The sequence below is a fragment of the Schistocerca cancellata genome, chromosome 3, assembly GCF_023864275.1.
Source record: "Schistocerca cancellata isolate TAMUIC-IGC-003103 chromosome 3, iqSchCanc2.1, whole genome shotgun sequence".
Classification (NCBI taxonomy): Eukaryota; Metazoa; Arthropoda; class Insecta; order Orthoptera; family Acrididae; genus Schistocerca; species Schistocerca cancellata.
Window position 1 is genome coordinate 431,324,476 of NC_064628.1, and position 18,808 is coordinate 431,343,283.

Here is an 18,808-nt window from a genome sequence, read left to right on the forward strand (position 1 = left end):
TGTTTCTCCTCTGTGAACCGAGGTATTAAATTTCCTTGCACTTTTCTTCCTCCTTGCATTTGTGCCTTGAGAATGGCAGGGTGTGCTCCTGTCGAAATATCGGCGGTGGTCGACGACGTCACCCGGAAGCAAACCCGTAAGTTGTTCGAACAAATATACTATTACTTTTAAATTTGGTATGCTTATTAAACACTAACTCCTTAATGCAAAACTCTAGAATTTTCCAAACCTATCAATAACTGTGGTAAAAACTGAGATAATTAAGTATAAAATTTGAGTTTTTTTTCTAGACATGAAGTTTAAAATGTAACAGCTCATTCACACCTGTACGTATGACTTGTACACTGTGCAAAATTCATCGAAGAAACTCGATTACCTATGAAGAAAAATGCACCTATAGCAACAAATCTAGCCAATAGTAAGTGAGAAAAAAATGATGAAATTTCACATGTATTGCTATGTTTTTGAACTCCTCTTGCTATGAGCGTGACTTTTGAATCCTTCCTGGTCATGCTGGCAGTTTTATGAATTTGTTTGTAAAAGTGTACACAGTATAAATTAAAATGTCTTGTGGTGCCTCTCCTGCTCTAAGTAGTCCCGTTTGCGTTGTTCAGTTGGAAATGTCTTCACGTTATCCGACTTTTACAGACCTGTCGAAACAATTTGCTGAAATTTTACATCTACTGTTCCGCATTTTGAAATTTTTTTAACTAGTCACTTCCCATCCATTCTGTAAACGCATTCACAGAATTAAAGCCTGCGTTTCTTGATTTATTCCATCTGTTGTCCGTTGTTATGGTATGATCCTTTTTTTTATCTTGTGCCTATATGGCTCATTAGTTTGTGAAAGATTTTGCTGTGAGTTTCTCGATTGTATTTCCTGTCGCTTGAAGACTTCATCTACACTTCGCAGGCCACTGTACAGTACAAATTGCACCTCCGTGTTGATAATTTTGTTCCAGTGTCTGAATTTATATCTTCGCTGAAAGCTGTGTATTCCACCAAAGAAGAAACTATCTTGTCTCGTACGATTTTGTTGGTTTCTCTGTGATCTCTACAGTCATTTTAACATACTTAAAGCTGTCGACTCTTTCAGTGCTTATAAGTTCTCTTATTACTACTTTGCGTCCACACGTGAAACGAATTTGGTATCATGAAATGAAATCTGAGGTACCAGCTGCTTTTTCTTTTAACAGCTCCTATATTTCTATATACTACTTCCGGGTCATCAACATCTCGTGGCTTACTTTGCGACTCAGATATAAATTGAGGTGAGACTAAGAGTACGTAGGAGATGGGGGTGGGGACTTAAACGCCAACTAATTGTGATCCATTAACTGATAAGGGAGGTTCTGGCAGGTAACCATAACAAATGTTAATGAGCAATATTGTTCCAGAGACTTTTTCAAGTCCCAAACATCTATGATGTATATATGCAGACTGAAGCGGTCTTGGTGCACATTTTCATTCGTCGCTTCAGTCTGTATATATAAATGTCAATGAGGTTTAATCAAATAACCGACCACAAAACTGTAGAGGGAGAAAGAAATTGAATAATGGCCTCAACAGGGCAACAAAGTTCTCCAATGGCAGAAATGTCACAGTAACTTGCTGTACAACTAACAGTTACAATCCCAGCAACAAAGAAAGAGCAAGGGAGGAAGACAGCGATTCACTTTAACTGCAACGACGATATCATTAGAGAAGAAAAGATCTTATTAAATATGCTGAGATTTCAATCGGAATGCGTTACAGGGCAAATTAAATTGCTGGGCAGGGTACGCCTGAAACCGTCACCATAAATCGATAAAACAGTCTTGGTGATAGCACAGTCCCGGATTAACTAAATCAAATCCACTAATAGCAATTTAATTTGCCCTTTAACGCATTCCGATTGAAATCTCAGCATATTTAATAAGATCTTTCCTTCAATCAAAACAGTTACTACGTATGCGTAGGGAGGACAGGCTCTAAAATTACAGATGCATTGGGCCCATCATCACTCACCAGTAAATGTGATAAAAGCTAGTTAGCCAATTTGAAGCTAAGATAATGACATCTCAACCAAATTTTAAAAAGAATAACCCTAACTGTCAATTAGTAGATAACCTTAAAAGCTGCCTTGGCAGACTGGTAACAGGGCTTAGAGTAAATCCCCCGAGAAAGCAATAAAATAAGCTACTGCCGTAAAACACTATTCAAATACGACCGCTAGGTCTATTTAAAATATAACAAAACATCAATTTGATAACTGTAACTTCATAATTCAGAACCGCACTAATCCTTCCACACTACAAAATCCGCTGGCTCATAACCAGACTGAAATAAAGTGACTATGTTCTGCAAGACTTAAACAATCAATTCCAGAAAACGACCAAGTAGAGGAAGTCAAAGACATAAAGGCATTTTAGCTTGTAGGTGTTCACAAACGCAGTAACACACGGCTCCGACGCCCAATTAACTGAACCAAGCGTTAGTGAAAACTCCATCGCAAGCAAAACCAATTTGATACCAACTAACCTTTTTACAGTCAGTCCTTACTGTATACAGGGTGGCCCATTGATCCTGACCGGGCCAAATATCTCACGAAATAAGCGTCAAACGAAAAAACTACAAAGAACGAAACATGTCTAGCTTGAAGGGGGGAACCAGATGGCGTTATGGTTGTCCCGCTAGATGGCGCTGCCATAGGTCAAACGGATATCAACTGCGTTTTTTTTTAAATAGGAACCCCCATTTTTATTACATATTCGCGTAGTACACAAAGAAATCTGAATGTTTTAGTTGGACCACTTTTTCGCTTTGTGATAGATGGCGCTGTAATATTCACAAACATATGGCTCACAATTTTAGACGAACAGTTGGTAACAGGTAGGTTTTTTAAATTAAAATACAGAACGTAGGTACGTTTGAACATTTTATTTCGGTTGTTCTAATGTGATACATGTCCCTTTGTGAACTTATCATTTCTGACAACGCATGCTGTTACAGCGTGATTACCTGTAAATACCACATTAATGCAATAAATGCTCAAAATGATGTCCGTCAACCTCAATGCATTTGGCAATACGTGTAACGACATTCCTCTCAACAGCGAGTAGTTCGCCTTCCGTGATGTTCGCACATGCATTGACAATGCGCTGACGCATGTTGTCACGCGTTGTCGGTGGATCACGATAGCAAATATCCTTCAACTTTCCCCACAAAAATAAATCCGGGGACGTCGGATCCGGTGAAAGTGCGGGTCATTGTATGGTGCTTCGACGACCAATCCACCTGTCATGAAATATGCTATTCAATACCGCTTCAACCGCACGCGAGCTATGTGCCGGACATCCATCATGTTGGAAATACATCGCCATTCTGCCATGCAGTGAAACATCTTGTAGTAACATCGGTAGACCATTACCTAGGAAATCAGCATACATTGCACCACTTAGATTGCCATCGATAAAATGGGGGCGAATTATCCTTCCTCCCATAATGCCGCACCATACATTAACCCGCCAAGGTCGCTGATGTTCCACTTGTCGCAGCCATCGTGGATTTTCCGTTGCCCAATAGTGCATATTATGCCGGTTTACATTACCGCTGTTGCTGAATGACGCTTCGTCGCTAAATAGAAAGCGCGCAAAAAATCTGTCATCGTCCCGTAATTTCTCTTGTGCCCAGTGGTAGAACTGTACACGACGTTCAGAGTCGTCTCCATGCAATTCCTGGCGCATAAAAATATGGTACGGGTGCAATCGATGTTGATGTAGCATTCTCAACACCGACGTTTTTGAGATTCTCGCGCAATTTGTCTGCTACCGATGTGCGGATTAGCCGCGACCGCAGCTAAAACACCTACTTGGGCATCATCATTTGTTGAGGTCGTGGTTGGCGTTTCACATATGGCTGAACACTTCCTATTTCCTAAAATAACGTAACTATCCGGCGAACGTTCCGGACACTTGGATGATGTCGTCCAGCATACATAGCACACGCCCGTTGGGTATTTTGATCGCAATTGCCATACATCAACACGATATCGACCATTTTCGCAATTGGTAAACGGTCAATTTTAGCACGGGTAATGTATCACGAAGCAAATACCGTCCGCACTGGCGGAATGTTACGTGATACCACGTACTTTGTGACTATTACAGCGTCATCTATCACAAAGCGAAAAAAGTAGTCCAACTAAAACATTCATATTTCTTTATGTACTACACGAAAAAATGGGAGTTCCTATTTAAAAAAACGCAGTTGATATGCGTTTGACCAATGGCAGCGCCATCTAGCGGGCCAGCCATAGCGCCATCTGGTTCCCCCCTTCAAGCTAGACTAGTTTCGTTGTTTGTAGTTTTTTCGTTTGATGCTTATTTCGTGATATTTGGCCCGGTCACTATCAATGGACCACCCTGTATTCACAGCAGTAACGTAAATCAGGGTTATCCTTCGAGGCGGTGTGCCATACGGTGCTTATCTTCGTGTAAATGAATGTGAACGGTGACTGAATCGTAACTCAGTAAATTAAAAACATCACTAACAACTTCACCGACAACGGTGTAACGATCTTCAATCACACCAGCGAACACTCAGAGCCAACAGCACCACTAAACGACGGATTACACTGTAAACATATCAAGCAGCTGCGAGTAAGCTATGCAAACGATGAAATCATTTTCCAATTTCGGGCTTCTGACTTACGACCTCGTCCTGCGGAATCAGAGTATCAGTACTATGGCAAACGCCAAAACTCAACGTCGCCACCGCTCTTAATCTCGGACGACATGCCACTGAGAGCCTCCCAGACAACACTCCACATCTCGTGACACTCACGCCGTCGGCAGTGGTAAAACTCAAACATCGATAAACTATCGATTAATGGATAGCGTCTGGACTGTTTTCACAATCGGTAGTCTGGTTTTACTATCGACAGTCATATCGTTTGTAGTACAATTCTTCTTTAATTGACACGCGAAAAACTGTCGCATCCCATTACTTCCATGGCGAATGGAGTGCAAGGGGCCAGTAGATTGCATTGTGTTATTCAGTCACCATCAAACATTGTGGCGCCTTAGCCAGTCTACGCTGTTTATGAACGTATGTTGTTAATAGATTGGCCAGTGTGGGAGAGGGGACGTGTCAGAGGGAATTCTCTGGTTTCTCTTCCAGTGACAACAAGTCGCAATCACGAGCATCTCGTACCGGTCAAATGCTTATGGTAAAAATTACACACGTAAATAATATGGATTCATGAATGCGGATTATGTGGAGGGTCATCTTCGAATGTGTGACCATACTTACGAGGGTTGTAACTTAAATAGTGGCAACTATTAATTCACAACCGAAACAAAACAGTTACATATTTGCACCTGTTACTGTCCTTCAAAGTAGTAGAACCCGTTGCCAGCGATGTGGAACGCGTAGTACACCGTTAGCAGAATGGAGCGGTCTACTGCCTGTCGAATCTCCGGAATAGTTCTGAAGTGAATGTCACGAAGTGATTCCTCCATCTTCGGAATCAAATCAAAGTCACAAGGACTTAAGTATGGGGGGGGGGGGGGGAGGGGTATGGTGGATGGTACAGTACTTCCCAGTCCCATCGACAGAACAGAGCAGCCCCAGCTTGCGCTGTATGCACCCGCGCATTGTCTAGCAAAATGATGGGTGGGTTGCGCAGATAGTGTCGCCGCTTCTTTCGCGAAGCTGGTCGCCGGTGATGCTCCAAAAACGAACAGTAATACTGTGTATCGACGTTCTGCCGTGGAGGAACGTAATGCGTTAGGATAACACCATCACAGTCGTACACGAGAATCACCATAATTAGACCGCTCCATTCGCAACATCTACAGAACAGGCTATGCTAACGGTATACTACGCCTTCCACATCGCCGGCAACGGGTTCGGGTTCTACATAACACTGGTGACTACTTTGAAGGTTAACTGGTGCAAACATGTAACTCCTTTGTATAGGTTGTGAATAAATAGTTGCCACTATTTAACTTCCAACCTTCGTATTTGTATCAAGAAAGACAAAAGTAAATAAGCCTGTTGCAATACAACGCAGTTAGTAGAGGCAAAAAATGACATTTTAATGATTTGTCAAGCGTTTGTTCAAATTTTCGTGATTTCCTAAGGGACCAAACTGCCGAGGTCAGTCCGCAGCTCGTGGTCGTGCGGTAGCGTTCTCGCTTCCCGCGCCCGGGTTCCCGGGTTCGATTCCCGACGGGGTCAGGGATTTTCTCTGCCTCGTGATGACTGGGTGTTGTGTGCTGTCCTTAGGTTAGTTAGGTTTAAGTAATTCTAAGTTCTAGGGGACTGATGACCATAGATGTTAAGTCCCATAGTGCTCAGAGCCATTTGAACCAATTTTTTTTTTTTTTTTTTGCTGAGGTCATCGGTCCCTAGACTTACATACTACTTAAACTAACTTATGCTAAGAACAACACACACACCCATGCCGGAGGGAGGACTCGATAGATAAGATGATTCGAAAACACAAAACAACGAAGCGATCCTAAAGCACCTGTGTCACTTCTGTTTTTGTAGAAGCACAAATATCGTTCATATGTTGGTTGCCCGTTCTGTGTTCAATTAGTGGAGCTTGCTCATTCAGGTACACACCGGTTCCGACAAAACTGAATATAATGAAAGCATAACATGCCGAGCGCCAAGATTTTTATTTGTACAGTGGCTTGACATAATCATTAAAAAGTACAGCATTATTTACATGCTATCTGCATTCACAGTACTGCAGTGCACATTGACAAGTCATTCGGGCGAAATGTGAATGTTGCCAGACTGCGAAAGTCCGCGAATGGTTTTGTAAAAACTCCTAATCCTGTAGGTATTTCTTAAGCTCTTGCCCGTTAATGATGAAACCCCTTGTTTGAAACTGGCGAAGAGGGTGAATTAGCTGACCATTATTTTTATTTTTTTTCGACTTTACAGCGTTCTGAGACCTGATTAATAATTTTCCGAGCGTCACGAGGAAGAATGCTGCCCCTAAAGCTTCTAACTCTTCGGGTTATCGTAGTAGATGACGTCAGTGTACCAAAAATAGTTTCTTCGTCACTCATTTCGTTGTTTAAACGACACACTGCCACAGGATTGTTCTTCGACGCAACTATAATGCCACAACTGTTGAATCGCTGTCGTTGGCAGCAGTGAGACTAAGAGGACAGTCGCCACGATGTGTTCCGAATGGTGCCGACATGAAACGATCAGTACTTCCCGCGCGCCACCGATAGTCTATATCGGCCGAGGAAATCCCGCGCTTCCAAGATTGTTTTGTTTGTCCATACAAAGAATTTTTTGTTATTGTTTTGAAAATGAATCATAAAAATCAACCATCTGTATGGAATTTTTTGGATGAAATGGCGGATAATAATGAGTTTGTGAAGTGCACCATCTGCAATAAAGAGCATAAACATTCAGGGAATACAACTAATTTAAGATACCACTTAAAAAGAAAGCATGATAAAAAACTAGAGAACCATAGATCAGTAATAGAACTGAAGGTTGAGGGATCAACTAGTGAGCTAGATCAATTGCAAGAAGTGCAACCAAAAAAATCGAAAAGCTCTATGAGAAATTGTTTTAACAGAAGTCAGTTATACGAAGCCAGTCCTAAAGTAAAGAAAGAACTTGATTCTCTCTATGCACAAACGATCGCTATCGACCTGCTGGCATTCAGAACTTCGAATCATCAAGGTTTGAAAAAATTTGTTCATGCCTTAGATACGAGTTGTCAGGTAAAACCAGTCTTAAATGTTCACTGATCCCAAAACTATATGAGGAGATTAAAAATAAGCTAGAAAAAGACCTTGCAAAATGTAACTTTTTGAGTGTTACAACGGACATGTAGACAAGCAACGCAAATGAAGGCATCCTGGCACTGACTTGCGACTTTGTAATTGATGAAACATTAGTTAGTGACAAAATTAGGAGGTCGTCACATGGCAGAATCTATGGCACACGGAAGTAACATTTTTTTAAAATGTTTCCTTCCTTAACTTGTCAAAGCCATGCTGAGTTTCGGTTCATCCTTGTGATCGGTACATGTCAGTACAAGTCAAGTCGGCGTAGCTTGTAAAGTTTTTCTTGTCATCTTCATCTCTCCCACCCCCACCCTTCTTGCCGATAGAAATCCGAAGACGTCCTGTCATTTGTGTTCTGTCTACAGACGCTGCCAACCTAAAAAATACTAATTAATGATTGCGTTTCAACAGGCTAAATTTATTTTCTTATTTATTACTACAAATAAGTAACACATTTGTCTCTGTAATGCGTTTTCTCAAAACATTGTTATTGCCTCGCACCATGTATATCAGATCGCCTAAGGTTAAGATTTGAGAGTCCGCCTCCGTAACGTAGCGGTAGCGTTACCGCGTACCACGCAGGGTGCCTGGGTTCGATTCCCGGCAGGAGACTGGGTGTTGTGTGTCCTTCTTCATCACTGACTCGCAAGTCGCCGGAGTGGCGTCAACTAAAGAAGACTTGCAATACGTCGGTGGAATTCCCCCCCCCCCCCCCCCCCCATGGGGCCACTAGGCCAACAATGTCATATGATCTTTTTTTTTTTTTCCATCGCCAAATCAACTGGTCGTGGCGATACTATTACTGTGTTGTTGTCTTCCGAGTATATGAACCACGCGCTTTGGTGTGCGATTTATACGAAAGTGCTTCCATTGTGTTAGCGAATCGGAACAGCATTAAAACTTCTGATGCTCATAAAATGGCGTCAATATTACTGCACATCTTTTGCCAAAAAAGGCTAACCAAAGCAAGTTGTAAATATAGGCCATATTAACCGAACTGGAATTTTTCAGTGGGAATTTAAGCTGTTGTTTACGGACTTGTAGCTTGCTGCAGGTGGAAAATAGGTCGGAAACTTGATTTTTTATCAAGAAATAAAAAGATAGATATTTCTCAATGCAACTTGCGACGAAGCTACAACCATTTATTTCTGTTTTAAGCTGTTGTATCGTCTATCAGGATCTGTCAAGTGCCATCTTTGAGCGACCAGGGTGTGTTATAGACATACATCGGTATGATGGAAGGAGATGCCAGCAAAGCTCTCTCTCCCCCACCTTTCTTTACCCTTCATTATTATTGTGCTCTTTATTCCGCTGCGTGCGCTTCATTCAGCGAACGGCGAAACTCCCAAGAAAACTTCTGCAAGCTACACACTTTACGTCAACTGCATTGAGATCACGAGCGCTGTCCACCTCAGCTATGCAGCAGCTGTAGCACTACAGTAGAGTGATGGTCCTATTATTTCGTATGCAGTGTCAACTCAACTGAGGAACACCCCTGGTCTCTTCTGTGCCCTTCTTACCCCTGTGTGCAGTTTATCTGCTGTATTCATCAGCAAATATGCACACCTAAGGTAGCAGCATTGCATGGCAGACCAGTAAACCAGGTAAACATTTCCCCTCTTTCATACTTATTACTCGCGGTAACCCGCCAGGATAGCCGAAAGCGGTAACGCGCTGCTTCCTGGACTCGGGTAGGCGCGCCGGCCCCGGATCGAATCCGTCCGGCGGATTAACGACGGCGGCCGGTGTGCCGGCCACCGTGGATGTGGTTTTTAGGCTGTTTCCCACATCCCGCTAGGTGAATGCCAGGCTGGTCCCCACGTTCCGTCTCAGTTACACGACTCGCAGACATTTGAAATACATTCACACTATTTCACGATGTATACTAGACGCAGACAGCCTGTGCATAATGCCGGATTAAGGCAGTAGCGAAAGAAGAAAGAATACTTATTACTTGTGGTGACCTTCATCCCCTTCTTCTTCATCCTCTTCCTGCTTTCCCCATGCTTCTAAAACTCTGAATTTCAACTTAGGATCGACAAGTAACATGTTGGCCCGATTGTTATGAAAATTATTTTTTTATGTATGAAAGTAATTTTTCACATAACAAGACGTTGAAAAAATATTTTTTCTTGAAAAAATCGGAGATATTGGCAGTTAATTTTAAAATTACACTTTTTTCAGGTCATCAATCAGATCTTACTAGAATACAAGACAGTAGTAGTGGTTACAGACAATGCTGCAGTAATGAAAAAAATTGCCGAAATCTTAAGGATTCAACATTCACGCCACTTTTCCAACTGCATCGTCTACGTCTACGTGATTACTCTGCTATTCACAATAAAGTGCCTGGCAAAGGGTTCAATTAACTTAACAGTACAAAAGTGTTACAAAGTGAAATCATTTTCCAAAATTTTATTGAAAACAATGGCGATTGTGAGTTTCTTTCATAACTATACACTAGCCAGTGAAAAACTGCGCAACGCTCAAAAAAGAACTGAAACTGATACAAGAGCTGCTGACTCGATAGAACACCTCATACTACATGTTCAAAAGGATTTTGGAAGTGCGAAGTGAGTTTGCGATTGCAAACAATGAAAGATCAAAAGCAGTGCCTTCCCTCACAGCAGAAAATTACTTCGCTATACAAAAGATAATAGGTCTTCTTAAGTATTTTGAAGTAGCAACAAGAACAATCTCTGTGGAGCCATACGTCACTGCTTTCTTAATTATACCTCTTATACGAGGTATTTCTGCAAATTTGACAGACTTGGAAAGCACCTTAACGGCTAATGAAGCACAAAGTGTTCTGGATTCCTTGATTAAATCAGTTAGTGAAAGACTGAAACCATTTCACACAGGGACTGTTAATATGCTTGCGACATTATTAGATCCAAGGTTTTTTAAAAAAAGAAAGAAAGAAAATCTTGGTTTCAGGACATTTCAAGAGGCAGACAACGCTGCACAATTACTTTAGAAAGAGTATGCTGCTATCATTGCATCAACACCAAGAATAATACCTGAAACAGAAGCATCCGTGAGCAGTGCTAATACGTCTATTGATACTTCTACCAGTTTGAAATCAGCAACAGTACAACGTCGATGTCATTACACCAGTCAGTGATTCCATGATTGATCTACGTCAATATTTTGAAAAATCTGTAATAGACAATCATGCTTCTGTATTAGAAAATCGGGTAAAGTCTAATAGTACGTTGTGTGTTAAACATTTAGTGGCTATGTGCTGCCCTGCGACTTCAGTTCCTGCAGAGAAGGTTTTCTCAAAGGCAGGAGAAATAATGAATGAAAAAGCAACAAACTAAAGGAGAAGAATTTAAATGCATGACTTTTTATAAAACAAAATTTGCATATCTCGTAATTTGTATGCCAAACAATAGACTGAAGGCCAAGAATTTAAATACCTTTCTTTTTATGAAACAAAATTTGCTTATCTTGTATTGCTGTCTTTAATCAATAAGAAATTCTTACAAAGCTATTTTTCATTTGAAGCACTTGCACAAAACAATCGATAGTTTATAAAAATATTTGCGATAAAATCGCCTACGCCAACTATCGATGTTTAAGTAACACTAGTCGGCAGCGCCACCCGATAACAGCGCTCCGGATCACTGCTGAACAACGGTCGACGAAACAGGCAAAGGAACTATTCAATCGATGTCTACGGCGCGAATTCAGAAGTGCCGGAGAGAAAACACACCGGCACAATATCTCTTCATTAGTTATCCAATCCGCCCCTCTAATCTGCAGCACCCTTTTGTAGAACTTATTGTCTGTATTGTTTAACGTCCACATTTCACATCCACACAAGGCTACACTCCAAAGAAATAATTTCAAAAAAGATTTGCTAATGCTTAAAATCATATTAGATGTTTAAAAAGTTCTCCCTTTTTCCTCTTTATTTCTGCCATCGTCAGTAACTTTGCTCCGCAAATAGCAAAACAGATCTACTGCCTTCAGAGTGTTAAAGTTTTATTTTTATTTTTTGTGTGTGAACCTATATTCCCTTTCCATATTTCTTCTCGTTTTCCTGTGGTGCTTTCTCAATGTATACATTGGATAACATGGAGGACTTATTCGATTTAAACAACAGTGGTCTTAGCCCCCTGTTGTCCGTACGGAAATTAAGTTTATTGTACTGTATCTCTGTCAGTCTAGTAAAGCCAACCATGACCTTTAAAGGGTAGCGGGAGACCCTTCACTAAATCTCTACTAATCACGATTTCTTCAGGAACCAGTTACCCAAAAATATTGTATCTTCTTTTCTAACATAAAGCATAGGGTCAATAGTAACTCTAATTTTCATATATTACTCTGCAACCCAGTCAGATCTTGTCTGAGGTCGGTCACAGTCAGTCTTTCCACTCTTCTGGAAATAACACACTCTACAATGAAAAATAGTAAAAAAGAAGAACGACGCACCACAGAGGAATTATCTGAATGAGACGGAAACCCGTCCATGTGATGTAGATGTATGCACAAACAAATGATTGCAATTCCAGAGAAAATTGTATCTTATTCAAGAGAAAGACCTTCACAAATCGAGCGTTGTCCCACTTCTGGCCCATATGCAAGCAGTTATAGGCTTGGCTTTGATTGACAGAGTCGTCGGATGTCGTCCTGAGGATATCGTGCCAAATTCCGTACAAATGGTGCGCTAGGTCGTCAAAATCCCAAGGTGGTTGGATGGACCTGGCAATGATGTTCCAAATGTTCTCATTTGGTAAGACATCCGGCGACCTTGCTGGCCAAGGGAGGGTCTGACAAGCACGAAGAGAAGCAGTAGATGCCCTCGCAGTGTGCGGGCGGGCATTAACTTGATGAAATGTAAGCTCAGGATAGCTTGCCACGAAGTGTTACAAAACGGGTCGTAGAATATCAGTGACGTATCGCTGTGCTATAAGGGTGCCGCGGATGAAACCCAGACCATCACTTCTAGTTGTCAAGCCATACGGCGTGCTACAGACAGGTTTGTATCTCACCACTGTCTGTGGCGTCTCCAACGCGTCTTCGCTGGTGTTTGGGGCTCGGTTGATTGGGTTCTTTGGGGGAGGAGACCAAACAGCGACGTCATCGGTGTCATCAGAGTAGGGAAGAATGGGGAAGGAAGTCGGCCGTGCCCTTTCAAAGGAACCATCCAGCCTTTGCCTGGAGCGATTTAGGGAAATCACGGAAAACCTAAATCAGGATGGCCGGACGCGCGATTGCACCGTCGTCGTCCCGAATGCGAGTCCAGTGTACTAACCACTGCACCACCTCGCTCGGTTGGGTCTCAGTTCCATGCGGGCTCGTCAGTGAAGACAATTCTACTCCAGTCAACGAGTTTCCAGCTGAAGAAGTATCTGAAGACGCCCCAGACAGCAGTGGGATATCAGTCTGACTATCGCCAGCCATGCGGCCCGACATCCAAGAGTGGTTGTCTAAGGGCCAGCCGGAGTGGCTGAGCGGTTCTAGGCGCTACACTCTGGAGCCGCGCGACCGCTACGGTCGCAGGTTCGAATCCTGCCTCGGGCATGAATGTGTGTGATGTCCTTAGGTTAGTTAGGTTTAAGTAGTTCTAAGTTCTAGGGGACTGATGACCTCAGCAGTTAAGTCCCACAGTGCTCAGAGCCATTTGAACCTTCTTTATTTGGTTGTCTATGGTGCCATTTCATTTCGTACCGTCCGCTGCACCCTTACAGTACAGCAGTACTTCGACGATTTTCGTCCCCCTGTTTTGTTGCCCTTCATGGCAAGCCATCCTGGGTTTACATTTCATCTATAAAATGCCCGCTCACATACGGCGAGAGTTCCTACTGCTTGTCTTTATGCTTGCCAAACTCTACCTTGGCTAGCAAGGTTGCCAGAGGTCTCCGCGATTGAGAAAGTTTGGGACATTATGGGCAGGACCCTCCAACCAGCTCGGGATGTCGACGATGTAAAGCCCCAATTGGACAGAATTTGACACGATATCTGTCAGGAGCACTTCGAGCAACACTATCAGTCAATGCCAAGCCGAAAAACAGCTTGTATGTTGTCCAGAGGTGGACCAACAATTTGTGAAGGAGTGCTAGTCCTGCCTGGTTCGCAGGAGAGCTTCTGTAAAGTTTGGAAGGTAGGAGACGAGGTACTGGCAGAAGTAAAGCTGTGAGGACGTTGCGTGAGTCATGCTTGGGTAGCCCAGTTGGTGGGGCACATGCCCGCGAAAGGCAAAGGTCCCGAGTTAGAGTCTCGATCCGGCACACAGTTTTAATCTGCCAGGAAGTTTCAAATTGTGAAGCTCTTTATTCTTTTTTTTTTTTTTAAGTGTGTATGTTAGTATTTCGCAACCATGAATTATTAAACTGAGGGCTCGGTACTACACCAGTCGTTACCTTTCTGCTATAGAATTTCTTAAGAGTTTCAATTCTGTCCTCTAGGGGTGTACAAACGTAACCACAAGAGATGTTACCTTTTTTCAGGTATGGAGCTGGAACTGCGTGAAGACGTGGTTCACCAGCGCCGTCCAGTGGTGCACGGCTGCGTGCTGCTGCTGGTGAACCGCTCGACTCAGACAGAGCCGCCACCCGCTGAGCCGCAGACGCAGCCCCAGCAGCAGCAGCAGCAGCAGGTGCAGCCGCAGATGCAGACCCAGGCGGTGGCCGCGGAGCACGGCAGCAGCAACGGCCCCGTGGCAGGCGGCCAGCCGCAGCTGCAGGCGCAGCAGCAGCAGCAGCAGCAGCAGCTGCAGCAGCCGCAGCAGGTGGACGTGCAGTTATAGCGGAAGCGCAGCAGGGCCCACCGGCACTCGAGCCGCAGGCGGCGCTCGCCCGTCCTCGTGTGAGAGAGACAGCCTGCGCTGCGCCGGTTGCTGAGGCTCAGCCCTCGGCGTTCAGCACTGTTGCTGGAGACTGAATGCCCCTGCCACGGCGTCAAGCGATTACGTGAAAGATTCCAAAGGTGCCGAGGCAGTAACAGAGATTCTTCCACTCCCATTTTTTCTTCCTGTGGACTAGGTAAAGTTTTTGCTATCGATTTCTTCTTTATGTGTGATCCGGGTTCTCATTGTCAACCCAACGGACTGTTCAGTGTAACGAAACACTATATGAAATGAAGAATAATAGTCGTAATTACAGTTTGTTCAGTATTATGAAATGAAAAACGTAGTCCTGTAACAGTGTCGGAAAAGGTGCTCACACTGGAGCTGACTTTTGTCCTGTCCCTTATGCCAAGCAAACCCTTCATGTACATAGTCTGTCATAAACATATCTGTTTTACTCCTGAGCGAATGCATTCGAAGTAAACCGCGTTGGTCACCATTGTCTAACGACTTCTTGAAATTAGCCTTTAGAGTAACTCTCGACACTTCTGCAGTACAGAACTTAGTTTCATTTCCTAGGAATTAGTAAATTCTCTTACACGGATGCTAAATAGTATCTACGTTCCTTAAGTGTAGAGGTTTGGGAGATGCTAATGGTAAAACAGAATGTGTCACATGTTGAGCCCCTGTGGCACATTCCTCTTATCCGTCAGTTTCCATTGAGAGCTGTACAACATTGTTACTGTCATATATGTACAAAGTATTAAAATCTGTGATTAAGTAAATTAAGAAATCTGTGATTCATTAACCATTTAAAATGATCTGCAAATGATATACCAAATAAAATAGGAGGTAGCAGTCACATGTAAACCCGTTTCATCTGTGTATGGGCAACTGTCAACATTAAACCATATGAAAATTTGCTTTTAACTCACTTCCAACAAAAATGAAATTGTACCATATTATATTGTAAATAAAGAAATATTACCAAAAATAGTCAGCTTTATCTTTCTTGTCGTCTACATAAGTGTGTCAGTTGCTTACCACCCAAGTGTGCCAATGAAGTAAAGATATAGGTGAGTGGAAAGAACAAAACAGAATAGTGTTTATCAGTTTGCAACATTAACGTAGGTAAATATACATTTTTGCTTGTAATGTTATGTAATATTTCGGCCTTAAAGGCCTACCAAAAAGAAAGGTAGAGGGAAATTATTTCACCCTCGTGTATTATGAACTGTCTGGAGACAAAAGTCTCCTTTGTAGGTATAAACTTGAATTCTACAAGCAGTTCAAGTGCGAAACTTAGCTGTATGTGTTCATCCTTTAGAACGAAGTGCAGAGGTCAGGTCTAAACTTATATAATATCATTCCAGCTTTCTGAATGGATTGAAGGCCCCATAGCAGATAGGAATTAGTACACGGTTCTCAAGAGGCAGAAATTCCAGGTGTGAAGTAGTTTCAGGTCACCCCGCGCAAATCTTAAAAGCCCATGTGTATGAACTACACAAATGCATACGTTCTCCTCCCTGTCGCTCAGCAAATTCTGATATTCGTCCGAAAAGTAAATATGTGAAAACTAAGCATTTTTTTAACTTACTCATTTCCAATCCCACTATTAAGTGATGATTCAGATATAATATGTGTTATATTTGTACTCGCTTAACGGCTTCGACAATCAGCCCGCTTCAGCAGACGTTATAATTTCCTACCGCACAGTGCCACTTCAGAGCAATGCTACTTGTTTCTCTAGTGCGTGCGCCTCCATTTTGCGAGCAGCTGACCCAGTTGTGAGCTTACGTAGTTGCAATCTGATGTGATTCTCCTTTCCTTGATGCTAATTTTTCGAGTGCCAAGTACCAGCGCATGTTGTTCTTACACTGTAACTTGATTACGTACCAATGAGAAAGCGAAAATAAATAATACAGTCTACTATTCGAAAACCACTCAGTTTCAAACCTCAATATTGCAAGAAAAATGTGACATTCAGAGATCTGGAAAATGTATTCCGTCCCTGAGCATAATACAAGGCCCAATGAGGTCGCACAAGCAAAAAATGGCTCTGAGCATTATGGGACTTAACTGCTGAGGTCATCAGTCCCCTAAAACTTACAACTACTTAAACCTAACTAACCTAAGGACATCACACACATCCATGCCCGAGGCAGGATTCGAACCTGCGACCGTAGCGGTCGCGCGGTTCCAGACTGTAGCGCCTAGAACCGCTCGGCGACACAGGCCGGCCGCACAAGCACGCTTTATAACACAGACATTTACAAATTAAAAAAAAGTTAATTTCTGAAAGTTTATTAAACATATCTTTTTCCCATTGTGTCTGCTTGGAATTAAAGATGACGCAGAAAATATTGTGATGATTAAAATAGGTGTGTCAAACTTCAAGAGGCTTCATGAAAAATATTGTGAACATGACACGCTGCGTAAGCAAACACAATGAAGTCACAAAAGTCGTAGGATACCTCCTAACATCCTTTTGTCTGGTGTAGCACAGCAAATCGACGTGGCATGGACTCAACAATCATTGCAAGACCCCACAGAAATACTGAGCGATACTGTCTCTATAGTCATCCATAATCGCGAAAGTGTTGCCGGTGCGGTATTTTGCGCACGAACTGATCTCGCGACTGTGTCCCATAAATGTTCGATGGGTGGCCAAATCATTCGCTCGAATTTTCCAGAATGTTCTTCAAACTAATCGCGAACAACTGTGACCTGGTGACGTAGCACATTGTCATCCATAAAAATTTCATCGTTGTCTGGCAACATGTTGTTGTAAGTAGTCTCCAAGTAGCCGAACACAACCATTTCCATTCAACCATCGGTACAGTTGGACCAGAGGACCCAGTCCGTTCCATGTAAACACAGCCGACACCATTATGGAGCCACCACCAGCTTACACAGTGCCCTGTTGACAACCTGGGTCCAAGGCCTCGTGGAGTCTGTGCCAAACTCGAAACCTACCGTCAGCTCTCATCAACTGAAATCGGGAGTCATCTGACCAGGCCCCGGTTTTCCAGTCGTTTAGTATCCAATCGACATGTCACGAGCCCGGGAGAGGCGCTGCAGGCGATATCTTGCTGTTAGCAGAAGCACTCGCGTCGGTCGTCTGCTGCCATAGCCGATTAACGCCAAATTTTCCCAGCACTGCACGTTCTTCGGACATACCACATTGACTGTGAGGTTATTTCAAGCAGTGTTGCTTGTCTGTTATCTCGGACAACTCTACAGAAACGACGTTGCTCTCGGTCGTTACGTGAAGGCCGTCGGCCACTGCATTGTCCGTGGTTAGAGGCAATGCCTGAAATTTGGTATTCTCTGGATTTTGGAATACTGATTTCCCTAAGATTTTCGGAAGGGGACGTCCGATGCCTCTAGCTCCAACTACTACTTCGCGTTCAAAGTCCGTTACTTCCCGTCGTGTGGCCATAATCACGAAGGAAACATTTCCACGTGCGTAACTGACAACAAATGACAGCTCCGCCAATGAAATGCCCTTTTATACCTTGTGTACGCGATACTACCGCAATCTTTATATGTGCATACGCTATGCCATGACTTTTGTCGAAAGACTGGTTTGATGTTGCGCTCCATACTAGTCTATCCTGTCAAAGCTTTTTCTTCTCTGCATAACTGCTGCAAACTATATCCATTAAAATTTTCGTACTGCAGTGGAGCACTGACCTTCCTCTATAATACTTCCCCTATATTCCCTTCATCACCGAATCGATGATTCGTTGAGGCCTGATGATGATCCTACTAAGCGATGTGCGACAAATTTCTTTTCTGCTCAATTCGATTCAGTACCTCTTTATTAGTTATTTCTAGCTACCCATCTGACCTACAGCATTCATCTGTTACATACGTTTCAAGAGTGTCTATTCCCTTGGATAGTCCACTTACTCCAGTGGTGGCCAAATTCTTCATGGAACATTTCGAAGCACGAGCGCTGGACTTGGCACCTTGTAAACCTTTAGTTTGGTACAGATACGTCGGGATACCTCCGTTGTTTGGAGCCGTGGTGAGGAACAGCCTGGTGACTTCGTAAGACACCTGAACGGTCTCCATGCCAATATAAAATTTACCTTGGAGGTAGAGAAGGTCCAAGAGCTGCCATTACTAGATGTACTGGTCACGAGGAATGGTAAAAATCTGGAACACAGCGTGTATCGAAAACATGCATACGGACCGA

The 18,808-nt window shown here is 43.0% G+C and overlaps 1 protein-coding gene across 1 annotated transcript in view; it reads left to right on the forward strand.

The window, feature by feature from the left end:
* LOC126176735 (metabotropic glutamate receptor 4-like) overlaps window positions 1-15,556 on the forward strand; it is an 848,202-nt gene extending 832,646 nt beyond the window's left edge. Inside the window, exon 14 of the mRNA XM_049923904.1 lies at window positions 14,267-15,556. Within this exon, the coding sequence (XP_049779861.1) occupies window positions 14,267-14,565 (299 nt within the window). The 3' untranslated portion in view covers window positions 14,566-15,556. The remainder of the gene's footprint in view (window positions 1-14,266) is intronic.
* Window positions 15,557-18,808: the final 3,252 nt, after the last annotated feature.